Raw genomic sequence first — 17,757 nt, forward strand, 5'->3', positions numbered from 1 at the left:
TCGCATGCAGGGCGGAGGCAGCGCGTCCAGCCGCACTGTAGGCCCTCGTGTTGAGCGAGGATGTTGTCCTACAGGGCTTGGATGGGAGTACGGGGCGACCACGCCAGGAGGTAGGGCTACCGGGGCATAGATGGTGCGCAACTGCCCTATCGACCTGGGGAATCGCGTCTTATCCGTGGTGCTCTCCGCCGTCGAGGGTGGAGAGAGTGGAGCGGGTGGCACATAGACGAGCGGAGAGCGGGGCTCTCCACGTGGACGTCAGCTCATCATGCACCTCCGGGAAAAACAGGACCGGGGGGATGCGAGGCCGCGAACGGCACGCTGCTCCCAGGAACCAATCATCCAACCGTGAAGGCTGTGGGGAGGACGGAGGGTTCCAATCCAACCCCACGCTCACGGCAGCCTGGGAAAGCATGTAGGACATCTGAGCGTCGGCCTCAGCCTGGGCCTGCTGGCCCGAAGGCGGCAGTCTAGGGGAGTCCTCGGCATCAGACACCGCACTCTCCGATGCAGCGGTGAGCTCATCTGCTTCGGACTCGGGAGGATAGACAGCCAGGCCGTGAGGCGAGCCGCTATCGGCACGAGCATGGACGGGGACCAGCGAGCGTGTCGGGGAACGGGAGGTTCACGGGGGGCTACCCGGCGAAACAGCACACGCTGCTGCCCCCAAATCGCCCCCAGCGCCAACCGCATCGTCCTCAATCCCGTGGGAAGAAGGAGCAATGCGGGGTGCAGCTGGGGTGGCTTGCTTTCTGTTGAAAGCAAGCTGTGACCGCAACGTGGTCATGTCCTCGCAGTGAGAACATGAACCATCCACAAACGCCGCCTCGGTGTGATCGCGGCCCAAACACACGAGACAGCGCCTGTGGCCGTCTGAAGCGGAGAGCACTCTACCGCATCCAGGAACGACACAGGGGCGGAAGTGCATCTTGAAAAAGACGCGTCCTGAAAAGGACGTTCAACGCCGCTGTGTTTGCTATTTTAGAGAAATTTGCTCTTTTAAGGAAATTACTCTTTTAGTACACAGTGTGTGTGTATGTGTCTGCGCTGTCGAAGCGCTCAGGGGCAACAATGCACGCCGTGCAATGTAAAGGAGAAAGCCGCTGTTGTGCGCCGTCAAGATCCAACAGCATGCAGATCGTCAGAGGAAACAGGAACGTTTATAATGGTGTGTAGACTCGCAGCAAACTGCAGACAGACCATCGGCTCCTAAGAAATTTTCTGACTAAACTTCCGTATTTGCCCCGCTTAAATACCCGTATGCGGGGGCGGGGTATGCAAATACTGACTGCCAACTCTCATTGGCCCTTTTCAATAGGTCAGAGGTGAATATCGGCTCTCAAGAGAGACCCCTAGTGTCGCTTCTCCGACACAACGTGGAGAGAGCGACAGAAGGGGAACTGTATGCCAATGGGGTAAGAAAAAAATAAACTTAATTCAAAGGGAAAACAAGTTTATTTTGCTTACCCATTGGCAGATTTTTAAGTTCTAAAAATGCACTAAATTTTGTCTTAAAACAAGATCTAATATCTTATCCCATTTTGCTTGACAATCACATTTTAAGTATGTTTAAATATTTGTCTTGAAAATCATTTTTTGCAGTGTTTAAATCATTATCATAACAGAACATCAGAATAGGTCATTAGATGGGGGTGGGGAGTTCTCTTATTGAGAATATAGTAAGACCTAGGAAGTAAAAATTTTCTCAGATCTCTTTTAAAAAGACAGTTGTCTCTATCTAACAGCAGATTAGTATGTGGGCTACAGTGTTTGCCCTATAGGTGTGTCCTAATGAGCAATGGCATCAAGGAAAAAAGAAACAACAACAATGTTTACTGACTACTGAATCACTGTGGAAAGGACACTGGCCAAAAATAAAGAAATAAAATGGAAATAAAGAGATAAATAATACTTCAATGCAGACATCGGAAAATATATCAGCCACAGATGGTTAATAGGTAATGAGAGTTTGTCAATTATTGCCTTTACAAGCAACTCCCCAGACATAGCATATCCCTGTTGCTTTAAATGTAAAGTTTAAATCCTAGCTCAGTCTCGATATGTTCCAATTAAACTAGTTTCCTTCAATTAATTGACTTTCCTGGGGATTTGATCTGATGGTTTGCCTCAACCCAAAAGTAGCCAAAATTCTCATACTTTGTATAGCAGCACTTTTTTATGTTACTGTCTGTCTGCAATTTATTCTCCTTAAAGGAATATTCAACAGCCTAGAAGTTAGGCTCAATCAAAAGCATTTGTGGCATAATGATGATTACCACAAAAATAATAATAATAATAATAATAATAATAATAATAATGATAATTTGACTCATCCCTCCTTTTCTTTAATAGCCATGCCCTTGTAATCCGGGCAGTATGTGGTTTGAAGTTGTCCAGCTGGAAAATTCAGAGATGTCCCTGGAAAAGATGGTGCTGGTTGGCAGTATATGTTGCTATAAAATTTGTACATATCTGTCTGCATTCATGGTGTTCTCACAGATGTGCAGGTGACCCATTTAAGATGAGGAGGAGAGCGTGGCCGGGCCGTGAGGATGCACGCCTGGTGCTGTATTGTCATAATCAGCAGGGAGGGGGATAAAATGAGCCAGAGGTGCCAGTTCGAGAGAGAGACACACATACACGTGGCCGCTTTGTGTGTGTGCGTGTGCATGTGCGTGTGCGTGCGTGTGTGTGTGTGTGTGTGTGTGTGTGCGTGTGCGCCTCAGCCGGTTCCCACCTCTTCCTTACCTGTTACACATGCCATGGGTACTGAGACACACCCCTGGCCCATACAGACACAGGCTTTTGGAACTGATGCTAATAACAGATTGGATGGCCCTTTGGCCCGGATAACAAAACGGTTGTGTTTTTCGAAAACTTTTTGACATACGAACTCCTCGGGCCAAAAAACACGGTTCCACTGTTCTACTGTATATCTATGAGACCAAGCCCACAGACAGTGGACAGTGTTGATGTAGGGCTTCTGCTTTGCATGGTAAAGTCTTAACTTGCATCTGTGGATGCAGCTGCGAGTGGTGTTGACTAACAAAGGTTTACTAAAGTTATCCCAAGTCCATGTTCATGATATCCATTACTGATGAATGCCGTTTATGACAGTGACGTCTGAGGGATCAGAGATCATGCACATTCAGAAGTGGTTTTCGTCTTGCCCTTTACTCACCGATGTTTGAACAGATTCCATGAATCTTTTAAATATATTGTGCACTGTAGTTGGTGAAATGCCCCAAATCCTTCCAATTTGTCTTTGGGGAACATTGTTCTCAAAGTGCTGGATTATTTGCTGAAGCATATGTTGGCAAATTGACAAGTCTAAAATGATCCTTGCTCTTGAAGGATAGACTGTATTAGGGGGCTCATTATATAATATGACACATTTTCCTCACTTGTTTTAACATCTCCTGTTTCACATTGCCTCGTCAAATTGTTATTAGTATTAAATTGCCCCTGTCTGAACTTTTTTGGAGCTTGTTGCAATCGTCTAATTTGAAATTACTGTACATTTACAAATAAAAATTAAAAATTCACAAGGTAAAACATAATATTATGTGTAGTTGTGGTGTTTTCAATATAACAAAAATGTGAATATAATTTGTAAATCACTCTTTTTTGTTTTTATTAGCATTTTTCATACTGTCCCAACTTCTTCGGGATTGGGGTTGTACATGGCAAAGAAGTGGTAAAACTGGCTATAACTTTACACTTTTAAGGTTAGTAAGTGATTTTATCACACTAAAAAACATGTTAACACTCATATTGTTAATGTCTTGTGGCTATACTTTTGGAATAGTGAGTATTTTAACGTTTACAGATTGGCCCCGTTCACTTCCATTGTAAGTGCCTCACTGGAACCCTGATTTGTGCTTTTTCTAAAGAAAAGGAGGGATGAGTCAAAAATGTTTGTCGTAATAAATATTATGTTACAAATGCTTTTGTTTGAGCTTAACTTGTATTGAACTTAAAATATTAATTTGAGATGAATAGCTTACGTTGTAACCTTCCTTATTTTGTACGTTGCTTTGGATAAAAGTGTCTGCTAAATGAATAAATGTAAATGTACTGTATGCACAGTATGATCACTTCGGCAAAAATGTAAAATCTACATTTGCCACGTAGGTATAGTAACCTACATGCAATTATATCTAATTTAAGCAGTTACAAGTCAAAATATTTAATGTACTGCTTGCTGTAGATGGTGCTTGGTAACAAGATTCTCTATTAACAAAATAGGCAGGTTCAAGTCATGATAAAGAACGCCTCAAATGCGTTTCAGTTACCAATACAAAACGGTTTCTGGGCGCTCTCGTAGTTTTGTAACCATTGGAAACACATTAAAACATCTCTAACCCAATCAAAATCAGTAGCACCACGAGAGTTCGTTTCCCTCAGCCAATGAAAATCAGACAAAAAATGATTGACGTGTAGTCCAACCACCTGTGTTTGAATACGGTGGTGGGCGTTATTTAAAACTGAGAAGAGTTCGATGCGTTTCGCAGACGCAGTGGAGTCAGCGCGCGGAGTGAAATCTGTAACGGTAGTCACAGTTGTCTTTTTTAATTTAACGTATTTTTCCCCCCGTTAACGTTTTACCATGAGGGAAATTGTTCATCTGCAAGCTGGTCAGTGTGGAAACCAAATCGGTGCCAAAGTGAGTTACGAGAGTTTTGAACATGATAACCGAGTAATAGGAAATAAAGGGTGGTCGCGAGGACCATATTGTTTAACATAAAGCTGGTTGGTTATATTCATAAAGCGTGCACTTAGTTGGCATATTAGCAAGTAAGAGTGTTTAGCGATCTAACTCCCTAAAGTAATACATTGCTTCTGCCTTTTCTCTGAACACCTGTTGAGTGTTTTGCAAGTAGCCCATGGCAACCGTGCAAATGGCCAGTTCAGTTGATGTTTAAGTATTGATGTGTGACACGCGATCACCTCAAATTTTAACTTGACGTTAAAATGCCTTATATTTACCGCTCTGCTGTTTAATCAGTTTTGGGAGGTGATTAGTGATGAGCACGGAATTGACCCAACGGGAACTTATCATGGAGACAGTGATCTGCAGCTGGAGCGGATAAATGTGTACTACAATGAAGCCACTGGTGAGTTTGCATCTCGCCTATTATCATAAATACCAAGCAGTACTTCACACACACACACAAAAAAAATCAATATTCTCTTATTTAGCCTCCTCACCCTCATACCTTCGAAGATGTGTATGCATTTCTTCTGATAACAAACGAAGATTTTTAGAAGAATATCTCAGCTCTGAAGGTCCATACAATGCAAGTTAGTGGTGACTAGACATTTAAAGCTCCAAAAAGTAGATGAAGTCAGCATAAACCTAATCCATCATACTCCAGTGGTTTAATCATTGTCTTCAGAAGCAATCCAGTTGGTTTTGGGTGTGAACCGACCACAGTGTAACTGCTTTTCACTGTACATCTTTGCAGCAATTTTCTTGGCAATCATGATTTTGAGCTTGATTACATTTTGTACAGTGCTATTTAGCGCTCCGTATATGCGTAATGATTGTGCCCAGAGACTGCAATGGCAAGATGTTCTTTTCTCACCCAAAACCAACTGGATTGCTTCTGAAGGCTTGGATTAAACCACTGGAATTGTATGGATTAATTATGCTGACTATCTCCATTTTGAAGCTTCAAGCCCTGGTCACCATTAACTTGCATTATATGAACCTACAGAGCTGACATATTCTTTAAAAAAATCTTAGTTTGGGTCAGCAGTAGAAAGTCATAATCATCTGGGATGGCATGAGGGTGAGTAAGTGAGAGAATCTTCATGTTTGGGTGAACTTTCCCTTTAAAATGAGAGTACGGAAAGGTTTGTGTCCCTTGCTGTAACAGGTGGAAAGTATGTTCCCCGTGCTGTTCTTGTCGACCTGGAGCCTGGAACCATGGATTCAGTAAGATCTGGACCATTTGGGCAGGTCTTCAGGCCAGATAACTTTGTCTTTGGTAGGTGTGAATGTGTATTTCTTTTGAAGTCATTAAGTGTTTTTGACACTTTTAAAATTGAACTTTCTGATATTTGGTCATTGAAATTACACAAAATGAGCTGTGTAATTTAACTGTATTCCTTCAATCATAGGTCAGAGTGGTGCTGGAAATAACTGGGCCAAGGGTCATTACACGGAAGGAGCTGAGCTTGTAGACTCTGTTCTGGATGTGGTCCGTAAGGAAGCGGAGAGCTGTGACTGCCTACAAGGCTTCCAGCTCACCCACTCCCTTGGTGGAGGTACTGGGTCAGGCATGGGCACCCTCCTTATCAGCAAAATCCGTGAGGAGTATCCAGACCGCATCATGAACACCTTTAGCGTGGTACCCTCACCCAAAGTCTCAGACACCGTTGTGGAGCCTTACAATGCCACGCTGTCTGTCCACCAGCTGGTGGAGAACACCGATGAAACATACTGTATTGACAATGAGGCGCTATATGATATCTGCTTCCGTACACTCAAACTTACTACACCCACCTACGGTGATCTGAACCACCTCGTTTCTGCCACAATGAGTGGGGTCACCACCTGCCTGCGCTTCCCTGGCCAGCTCAACGCTGACCTGCGTAAACTGGCTGTCAATATGGTGCCTTTCCCCCGTCTGCATTTCTTCATGCCGGGCTTTGCCCCTCTCACCAGCAGGGGGAGTCAGCAATACAGAGCTCTTACAGTCCCAGAGCTCACCCAGCAGATGTTTGATGCCAAGAACATGATGGCTGCTTGTGACCCTCGTCACGGCCGCTATCTCACCGTTGCTGCTATTTTCCGTGGCCGTATGTCCATGAAAGAAGTGGATGAGCAGATGCTGAATGTCCAGAACAAGAACAGCAGCTATTTTGTGGAGTGGATCCCAAACAATGTCAAGACTGCCGTTTGTGACATCCCTCCTCGTGGCCTCAAAATGGCTGCCACGTTCATTGGCAACAGCACCGCCATCCAGGAGCTGTTCAAGCGCATCTCCGAGCAGTTCACAGCTATGTTTAGACGTAAGGCATTCTTGCATTGGTACACTGGTGAAGGAATGGATGAGATGGAGTTCACTGAGGCAGAGAGCAACATGAATGACCTGGTGTCTGAATACCAGCAGTACCAAGACGCAACTGCAGAAGAGGAGGGCGAGTTTGAGGAAGAGGAAGAGCTTGCATAAAACATTTACATAAAAAGTTCTTGTCCACTGTTCTGTTCAGTTTTATGATTCTTGGTTTTGTCTTTATGTTCTGTCCACTCTTTCAGTTTCACAAGCAGCAAAAAGCTATTTGTGTACACCAATTCATATTAAATATCTAAGTTCTGTCCAAAGATTTGAGGTGTCTTGTCTGTCTTTGCCAAATACATATATATATATATATATATATATATACACACTCACTAGGGCTTAAGTAAAGAGCAGATATAGCTTTTCAACGCTATACTAATTAACAAATCTAACATTAAAGTGTGAGTCCTTAATTTGTCTAAGAGCGATCATGATGCTTTGTGTAATGTGGTTTGTTACACAAAGTGGAAAAACAAAAAACTATTCAGCTAGATTAGCAGTGTCATTTTGTTACAAGAACACTGCATTTCATTTTTATTTTCTGCAATATATGGCTTTATCCTAACTAAAAGCAAAGTCAGTGGTGTGGTGAGTGTTGTGACGTTTGCTGATCCAGTATTGCCATCTAGTGTCCAAAGATATGAGACCACAAATTGTGACTAATGCACCATTTATTAGAGCTTCTTTTGTCTTCAGGTGAGAAGGTCCCAAGTAGATATGCTGGAGATTCAGATCTTATAAAATGTGCGCATTTACCACAATGTGTCTTCCATCAAAAATTATGAAATTACCATATTGTCCTTTGCTGAAACTGATGATATATAAATATTGCAACATTTCAGAGAGTATTTATAGTAAAAAGGAGTTAAATATTGATTGGTTTCCCACAATACCAATTACTTCTAAAGACATGGATTTAACCACTGAAGTCATAAGAATTACCAGTAATATTTATGCTGCCTTTTATGTGGTTTTTGGAGCTTCATAGTTCTGGTACATTCGCTTGGATTGTATGAATCTACAGAGTTGAGATATTCGTCTAAAATCTTCATTTGTGTTCAGCAGTAGAAAGAAAGTCATACACATCTGGGATGGAATGAGGGTGAGTAAATGATGAGAGAATTTTCATTTTTGGGTAAACTATCATTTTAAGGTTGTTTGTACAACAATTAAATACAAATTAAAGTGAATTCACATCTGTTTAGTCTATATGTTTGTTTCTATAAAGAATATAAAAGAGTAGCCTATCATCACACCATAATAGCCTACTACAGTGGAAGGAAAGGAATTTAAATTATTACGTAATCTCCAATGTTAAGATTGAGATTGAAAAACATTAATAACTGAACTCGTTTGTGTTCACAAAATTGTTATTTGTTTATATATATATATATATAAAACTCTGGTTTTGATTAGATTAAAATCTAGATTTAGATTTTGCTGTTTCGGATGGAAATTGGTACTTTAATTCACCAAAGTGGCATTCAACTTATCACAAAGTCAGGACATTACTGAAAAACAGCACCATCACTATTTGAAAAAAGTAATTTTTGATCAAACCTTGACAGGCCCCATTTCCAGCAGCCATTACTCCAACACTTTATCCTTGAGTAATCATGCTAAATTGCTAATTTGTTACTAGAAAATCACTTGGCATAATATCAAACACAGTTAAAAGTTATTTGGCACATTCAATTAAGCTTAACATTGTTTTTTTTTGTTGCCACAGTATGCAATAGACTGGCATGTCTTAAGGTCAATATTATGTAAAAAATGGCAACAGCTTTGTCTAGAAACTCATTAGTCAATCATTGTTTTGAGGAATGAAGGCTATACAATGCTTGAAATTGCCAAAAAACTGAAGATTTCATACAAAGTTTCACACTAAAGTCTTCAGAGACAAAGGACAACTGTCTCTAACAAAGACAGAAAGAGATGGAAGATCAGATGTACAACTAAACAAGAGGATAAGCACATCAGATTCACTAGTTTGAGAAATAGACACCACACGTGTCCTCAGCTGACAGCTTCATAAATTCTACCCACTCAACACCATCATGAACAACAGTAAAGAGAAGAGTCAGGGGTGCAGACCTTATGGGATGCATTACAAAGAAAAAGCCACTTTTGAAACAGAAAAACCAAAATAAAAGTTTAGAGTGGTCAAAGAATCACAGACATTGTGCAACAGATAATTGGAAAAGATGTTATGGATCTTAACCCCATTGAGTTTTGTGGGATCAGCTAGACTGTAAGGTGCGTGAGAAGTGCCCAACAAGACAGCCACATCTATGGGAAGTGCAACAGGAAGTGTGGGGTGAAATGTCACCTGAGTATCTGGACAAACTGACAGCTGGAATGCCAAGGATCTGCAAAGCTGTCATTGCTGCATGTGGATGATTTTTTTGATGATAACTCTTTGAAGTAGTTTAATAAGTTCTAAAAAAAAAAAAAAAAATCCAAATTGTAATAGTAATTTTTCACGTTATTAATGCCCTGACAATAAATTGTGATAAAAATCTATACATTATGCCAAACTTTTGTCTGCCAGTGTGTGTGTGTATATATACAGTAGTTCATAGGCCTATTTTTTGCCATGAAACGCAACTGCATATTGTGTAGATTTTGTGTTCTCGCCAGCAGGTGGCCATAGAGAGTTACTGAAAAGGTCACTTATGTTGAGATCAGCTTGAGTTTAGATGCTGCATGGATCTTTAATATCTTGATTTGTGCTGAAATGTTTACACGATATACAGGAAAGGTATGTGAGCCATACACCAAAAATACACATACACATGCATAGAAAAACAACATGGTGTTGCGCTTATAGTTTTGCTTAACTGTTTTTTTAACTCCGCTAATTGCTATATTATTACATAAATAGAAATTCCGCTTTTCCACAACAACCTTGATCTTAGATGAGGGATTTATTGAGTATTGATAATGAAACTATCATATACTATACAATCTTGACACCAAGGCAGGTCTAATAGTAGAAGCTCATTCAATGCAACGAGGATTACGTAAATTAATGCGACACAACACTCTGGCCCAATTTCATGAAACATTGAAGGAAGTAGCTAAGCTCTGAGTTGAATTGCTTTTAGTCTGCATAGAACAAAGGGAGAAGGACCATTAATTGAATCAACCAGCTGTGTTCAGAGAGGAGGGCCTCTTTTATTGAGTAATGGTTTCTTAAGGCAGGGGTTTTCAAACTGGAGTCCGGTATCCCTTATGGAGTGCTAGGGGGGCTACTAAAAATCCAGGGGGTGGAATTGTACACTATTTGCTCATTCTTCCAGGCCCTTAAGTCTCTATTTCATGCCCCTTCTTGGGAGACTCGGACCTCGAAGTCGATCTCGAAGGCACCAGCACGGCGGCCGCAGCGGGAAATTTTTCCCCGGAATTTTTAGCAGCCCCCCTAGCACTCCATAAGGGACACCTTAGGCTTATATATATATATATATATATATTAATATATATATATTATATATATATAAGCCTATCTAATTTATTTATTAAATTGTAATCTCACCCATCCGTACAACATGCATGCTTGCGAGAATAGTTAAGTAGGCCCTACTTGTGTTCTTATGCATATATAGATTTTCATAATTAGGTTGAAATGCAGTATTCTCTGGGAAGCGGATTTGGATTTATTTATTGTGACAATCGCTATAAAAATGTCTTTCATGGTATAGTTCACCCAAAAATGAAAATCCGGTCAGAATTTACTCACCCTAATATCGTTCTAAACCTGCTTTATTCCGTGAAACGCAAATGGAGATGTTAGGCAGAATGTTAGCCTGCTTTGTCACTAGATTTAGTGACTTTTTGACCCCATTAGCAAATAAAAGAGCCATCTAGCGACTAGCGACAATTTTAGCGACTTTTGTAGTATGCTTTAGTGACATTCTTCCACATCTGGTGACAAAAAACATCAGCTCTATCTTGAATGATGTCTTATTTTTTTCGGTGTTCAAGCACCCCCCTGTGTTTCAAGTAATATGACTGAGCTGCATGCCGTCAAGAGTTGGATTAATGTGCATATTGATGTTCTATATCCAATGACTGATGAGCTGAAGCACTGACGTGCACAGAACAGGGGCTCAACAACTTTTATGTAAGTTTTATGCAAGCTCCTCCTCTTCCTCAAACTCACCATCCATTCCTTCACCTGTGTACCAATGCAAGAAAGCCTTATTCCTGAACATAGCCGTGAACTGTTCGGATGTGCGCTGGAACAAATTTCGTCTAAGTTTGAGCCTCATGGAGTCAAAAGGAGAATTGATGAAAGTAGTAACCATAATCTTGAACATGTTCATGACAATATTTTACAAGGTCCTACTAAATTCTATCCCACATTTAGATCACAATGCTTTACAGTATGTTTAGTAAATAAACGGGTGGAGAACATACACAAAATTATGAAAAAATACCTTTTATGTTCATGTTGTTGTTGATGTTTTCATGTTTTGGTTTTCTGAACGTGGTACCATAGTTATACTGTGGGTCATTTTGGATGTGCACCACGGTAATACCATGGTACTGTACATGAATATGGTAATCATTCAGTACCATGGTATTACCATCTGATATCCAGGGTTGGGAGGGTTACTTTTGAAATGTGTTCCACTACAGATTACAGAATACATGCAGTAAAATGTAATTTGTAAAGTATTCCGTTAGATTATTCAAATTCAGTAATGTATTCTAAATACTTTGGATTACTTCTTCAGCACTGATAGATTTTTTTCATTTGTTTTCACTATAAAACATGTAACAAAATACACATGTTAAAACCTAAATATCTTATTCATTGTTGTTTCTAAAACAAGATAAATCAATACAAAATTGTTTAGATATTTTCACAGGAAATCAATACAAAAATTATCAAGAATATGATTTTTGCCTTAATATCAAAGGTCTTACTAGAAAAAAAATTATTATGATCAAACGTTAATTTTCCTGATAAAAAAATATGATCGTACCTGGTAATGTGCATGTAAAATGGCTAGAAATAGCATTTTAGCTTAGCATTAAGCTGACAATTTACCCAAGGTTTATTTCTATTTCAAAACTTACGTTTTAGTTCCAAACTTACTTCAAACTTACATTTCTGTCTGCTTGTATGACTGTAACACATCATAAGGAAGTGTTTCACCGCTGTTCAAATGCACTTTGGATCACATAATTTATATGTATACATTTTTCCATCTGAAAGGACTAAATATTAAATGAAACAAATGACAATAAAATGTAAAGTAATCAAAATACTTTTTGAATGTAACTTTATTCTAAATACCAGTGAATGAAATTGTAACTGTAGTGGAATACAGTTGCTTATATTTGTATTTTAAATGCGTAATCCCTTTACATGTATTCCGTTACTCCCCAACCTTACTGATACCATCACTGTACCTCAGCACCGTCACAGTGCTTTTTTTTGTTTGGGCACAGTATATAGAGTTCCAGTAATCCATATCTTACATAAAAGTGGTAATACAAGAAAAATACAATGAAATGAAATATTCCAGAGAAAAAGATGACATAAAAATACAAGATTTAGTGTCATAGAAAAAAAGGTTCTTAACAGATACTGCAAGCACACACTTAAGAGCCGCAAATGGGATCTTTTGTTGTATCAGTTTTCACAGCCTAATGCTTGCATGTTATTCCTTTTAATTGGTTTTTGTGATTTTATACCTCATCCATATGGCACTAGAAAAAGCCTCTGCCTGATCTACATAAAACATCCTCTCTGTTATGTACACAATGTTGATGAAGCACTCTAAACAGATGATAGATTGCTCTTTAACAGCCAAAGCAACTTCACTGTCACTGCCACTGAAGAGAGACATGAGGGAGGAGAGAGAGAGAGAGAGAGAGAGAGAGAGAGAGAGAGAGAGAGAGAGAGAGAGAGAGAGAGAGAGAGAGAGAGAGAGAGTATGGGATGCAAAGTGTGGCAGCAGCAAGATGTGTGAAACAAAAATTAGGTTAGTTTTAAGCTGCACAGATGGGCCTCCACCACTTTATACTGCATACTTATACCTAGAGCCTGAGGAGGACCTTTTCATAGAAACTGATTGAATGGGCCACCCGTGCAAGCAGGGATATTGGCCGGTCCACAAGGACTGAACGTTCTAACACAGTTGAAAAAATTGCAATATCTTTTTTCAAATTCAAGCTTATAAAGAGCTCTTCTTTTGATGAGGGCTTTTTGAAAACCCAATGTAAAGCTATTAAAGCCACATGTTTGTCAAATATTATAAAATAAAACTGATCTGACTAAAAGTAAAGTAGTAACAGACTTGGTAGTAAAGATGGTAAAGGGACCTTAGGTTCTTTTGTAAGAACTAAAACAAAAAAGGGATTTCAATTAATTCCATTCAAAACAAATATATTAACAGAAGGTGTATTCTATGCATCTTTTATATAATTTTATTATTTATTTTATTTGGTGACTCAAAGCTATCGGATGGCTTCAGAAGACTTTATATATATGTGTGTGTGTATATATACATATATATTAGAGCTGTCAAAATTAACACGTTAACATATGCGATTAACACGTTCATGCCTTTAGAAATTATATTCAGTGTGTGCAGAATGCTGGTTGGAATTGGATGGAACCTTTGAGCTGTGTCTGGGGTCATTACTCTGATGCACACACCTCAAACAAACACACAACAACGTTTCTGTGTCAGATGGGACTTGTGATAAGCCACATTCAAACAACCTGCTGGAGTGAAGCATTTGCAACTCCCCGGCATCTTGTTCCAGGTAATTCAGATGAAGTATCATTACGTGCTAAAAGCAAAAAAAAAAAGTTATTTGCAAGCGCTTTTCATGTGGCGTTCAAAGCAGCTTCACGATTGCAGGAGCAAGTGGATAGCTACTATTAATATTGTGGAGGATGAGGATTTAAGAGGTTTAATTTCCATTGCAATGAAAATGCAAATTACGAGGACTAGATATTTAAATTAGTCAACCTCCTACTTAAGCCCTGAGTGTTTGCCTGCCGTTGACTGTACTAAAAGAGGATCACAAAACTGTCGAATTGTGCATGTGTTGAACATGTTTATATTCACTTGTGGTATTGCCTTTCATACTTTGAAAGGCAATACAATTGACCGGGCGTGATCTGATCTGGAATGCAGAAAAAAGAAGTATACCCTGGCCTTTAGACTTTGGTAAATGTTTAAAGTAACTTGAATTGATACTATTTTAGTGCATTTATAACTTTATACTGTGGGATGCTTTGTTTGGAAAATGTTAATAACATTATTGTTACAGCTTTTAAAATGCATTTTGAAGAATTTCAGCACTTTCAAAATCTGTGACTAATCATGATTGACTTTGAAAAATCATGTAATTAATTGCAGTTAAATATGTTAATCAACTCACTGTAGCTTTGCAACAGCAATTGTGAAGCCGCATTCATGATTCGCATCAGGACGTCAATGCCAGCTTCAGGCGCCGCTTTGAAATCCACATGAAAAGCACATGCAAACAATGTATTGTTCTGCATTTTCAAGTTAAGTTAGGACTTGATGTGCTTCTGTGGTAATTAAATTGCACCTTACAGAGGGCAGCAAAGTACTTTTTTCTGTCACAAGTCCCATCTGGTATTGTTTTGAACAACAAATGGCATTAAGAGGTCCTTTAACAATTATTTGATTAATGACACAGTGTTGTGTTGCTGCTTTCGAATATCCATGCTTCCCTACTATACACAGTAGTAATCCAAAAACACTATGCCAGTGGAATCGTGTGTCTGAATCCTCTGTGTTCATGTAGCAGTAAGCGATAAATACTCTGATGATCTACTATTTCCGGTTCTGAAGTGTGTATCGACTGGACACTTTACGATCCCATAACCCTTGGGAACTGAGGTGACTTCACATTCAAAGATTTAAAAGAATGGCGGAGAAACGCAATCCGGATGGCTCTTTCCAACTGTCAGTGATATAACAAGAAAGATGTTCCTTGTGCTTAAATGGTGCTTGTTTTACAAAACCAGGGCAGATTATTTTCGTGGTTGTTGTGTACAGTATGAGGGTGAATAAATAATGACAGAATTGTAATTATGGCATGAACTAAATCTTTAACTTGCATCGCATAACCAAGAATGGCCACACAGGATTTGTCACAAAAGTGCCCAGCAACTGAGCTTCAATAACAAGAAATACATCAATGCATTTTAGAGATGACAGATAAATGCAAACTTGAGGGAGTGCATTTAATGTCGGTTACATTTTACAATAATTAGTTCTGGTATGAAAGGATTTAAAGAGCTGGTAAAGTCTTGAATAGTGCTTGGAAAAGCATTTAATTTCAACCCATAGTTTGCGATTTGTCCTGACATTGCTGCTCCTCATTTTTTACTTATCCTATCCAAGCTGGTTTGGAAAATATTACGTTGCTCTCCTTGCTTTGTTCTTGACAGTTCACTTTGAAGTGAGAAGATTGGCCAAGCAGCACTTCTCCCCTATTTCCTCCCTGTCTCCAGTCTCTCTCCTCATTGCCGTAGGCATGTGTGTGTTTGTCAATGCGTCTGTGTATGTGTGGAGCTGATGGCTTCCGTCGCGCAGGGTGCCGCACTCGCAAAAGGGGTCCTGTCATTCACTCGAAGCGGCCATATGTGTGCCTGCGTGAGCTCAATGCCAGTGGCAGAGGCTCCCGCCAGAAGACATTAGGAGAGCAGTGGGGCGTCATTACCCAGGCACCATGATTGATTAACCGTGAATCAGGAGCACCAGGGCCCCTCAAAAGCCCCTAGCCGATTGGAGGAGGGAGCCCCCTGCAGATGTGGGGTGTAATTGCATCAAGGCTTGGCAGGAGGAAATGTAGGCAGGGGAGATTACACACAGATGAGCACTCTCATTAGAGGGGGAAAGAGATCGGTATTTTTCCTAATGTAAGCTGGTTAGGTGTGTGGCACAGATCTTTTGCTGAGGACAGCTATTTAGATGGCTGAGTTGATCGTTGGAGCCTCTGTGCTGCAAAAATCCCAACTTGTAATTAAAGAGCAAAGATGTTAAAATATTTTACATCTTTGGCCTTTAAATGAATCCATTATTTCCTGACTATTTTTGTACAGGTTCACGAGATGTCAAATATGAGTCACAGTGAGCAGCAGAGCAGATCAGAAACTACTGGAGAATAAAAGGACATTTTTTCTTTCTTTCCCCTCTAACATTCTCATCCTTAGTGGTAGGGAAGCTCGGATGAGATGATGATCCCTTAATGGCCCCCTGTCCTCTCTCTCTCTCTCTCTCTCTCTCTCTCTCTCTCTCTCTCTCTCTCTCTCTCTGTCACTCTGTCTCTCTCTTCTCCATGTCCCGGAGCCATTCAGCGCATTTGTGTGCCGCGGAAGGGTGACTAATGAAATCCAGCTAGAGACAGCCAGCCCTGGGAATCCGACGCTAATGTTTTGTTTGGTATTAAGATGCGCAAAGGCAACTCAAACTCCCACTGACTTGGACACCAAAACATTTGGAATGGGCTCATCAATCATGCCCCACCATGCTGGAACTGTCTAATCCTGGGGTGCGTCACGCGCCGTGGCAACCCATCATACACGGCGCATATACACACACACACACACACACACACATTAGATGTCATTCACACATGTACGAATTCAAAGTGGCTGAAGAGTTGAAAAAGTGACTCACAAATTGACATTAGTAGAGACATTTTTTGGGACAGTGTCAGACACTGATTTTCTCTTCAGAGTTAGTACTCTCCTGAGATGCATGGATTAGATTAATTCATGCTTTGTATAAGATCTTCATTTTATTAGATGATAGTACAGTTTACTGGAGAACTGCCCGACTATGTACACTGTAAAAAGTGTATACTTCAGTATAGGTGAGGTTTCCTATTATGAGAGCAAGATCGTGTCATTGAAAAAGCAATGTAAAAAAGTCAAAAATGTCAAAAACAGCAAATACTACTCTCAAAGTTGACACATTTGGCTATCATGAATGTTACATTATTGCTTTTTTATTTGGAGGTCAAATGCAAAATAGGTTCATTACAGGCAAAAAAAAAAATAGGTCTCTTTGATTTTTTGCATAACTCCGTGTATAAATACATCACTAAATGATGATCATTATAAAAAATGGGAAATATCCTTATTTTCTTTTTCTTAAATAATTCTTACATTTTACAGAAGTCTTAAAAGGTAAGTTCATCCAAAAATGAATGGTGAGTAGACTGTAAGTCCTCATTCTGCTTAAAGGAATATTTTGATTTCAATACAAGTTAAGCTCAATCAACAGCATTTGTGGCATAATGCTGATTAACATAAAAAAATATTTCGACTCGTCCATCCTTTTCTTTAAAAAAAAAAATCGAGGTTACAGTGAGGCACTTACAATGGATGTAAATGGGGCCAATTTTTGGAGGGTTTAAAGTGCTTTTAATTGTATAGAAGCACTTTCAATAATTCATTGTTATAACTCGTGTATTATTTGAGCTGTAAATTTGTTGTAATTATCATTTTTCATTTATTTAGGGTTTGTTGACATAGCATCTTCATGGCAGCAAAGTTGTAAAAATGGCTATAACTTTACACAGAAAAGGTTAGTAAGTGATTTTACCTGACTAAAATCATGTAAACACATTGTTTATGTCTTGTGCTATAATTTTCAAATGGTGAGAATTTTAATGTTTACGG

At 39.6% G+C, this 17,757-nt stretch overlaps 1 protein-coding gene across 1 annotated transcript; it reads left to right on the top strand.

Moving 5' to 3' along the window:
- The first annotated feature begins 4,518 nt into the window (after positions 1 to 4,518).
- On the top strand, positions 4,519 to 7,329 carry zgc:55461 (beta-tubulin family protein). The gene is made up of 4 exons (XM_052103539.1): positions 4,519 to 4,666; positions 5,009 to 5,117; positions 5,883 to 5,993; positions 6,127 to 7,329. Exons 1-4 carry the CDS (start codon positions 4,610 to 4,612, stop codon positions 7,179 to 7,181), a joined length of 1,332 nt encoding a protein of 443 aa, XP_051959499.1. The 5' UTR covers positions 4,519 to 4,609; the 3' UTR covers positions 7,182 to 7,329.
- The last annotated feature ends 10,428 nt before the right edge of the window (positions 7,330 to 17,757 follow it).

Source organism: Xyrauchen texanus, chromosome 3 (assembly GCF_025860055.1).
Source record: "Xyrauchen texanus isolate HMW12.3.18 chromosome 3, RBS_HiC_50CHRs, whole genome shotgun sequence".
Lineage (NCBI taxonomy): Eukaryota > Metazoa > Chordata > Actinopteri > Cypriniformes > Catostomidae > Xyrauchen > Xyrauchen texanus.

Excerpts from the sequence above, each read along its gene's own strand:
- zgc:55461 (XM_052103539.1), top strand. The coding sequence starts at position 4,610 with ATGAGGGAAATTGTTCATCTGCAAGCTGGTCAGTGTGGAAACCAAATC. Across the intron at positions 4,667-5,008 it reads GAAACCAAATCGGTGCCAAA|TTTTGGGAGGTGATTAGTGA; the intron begins GTGAGTTACGAG and ends CTGTTTAATCAG. Across the intron at positions 5,118-5,882 it reads GTACTACAATGAAGCCACTG|GTGGAAAGTATGTTCCCCGT; the intron begins GTGAGTTTGCAT and ends TTGCTGTAACAG.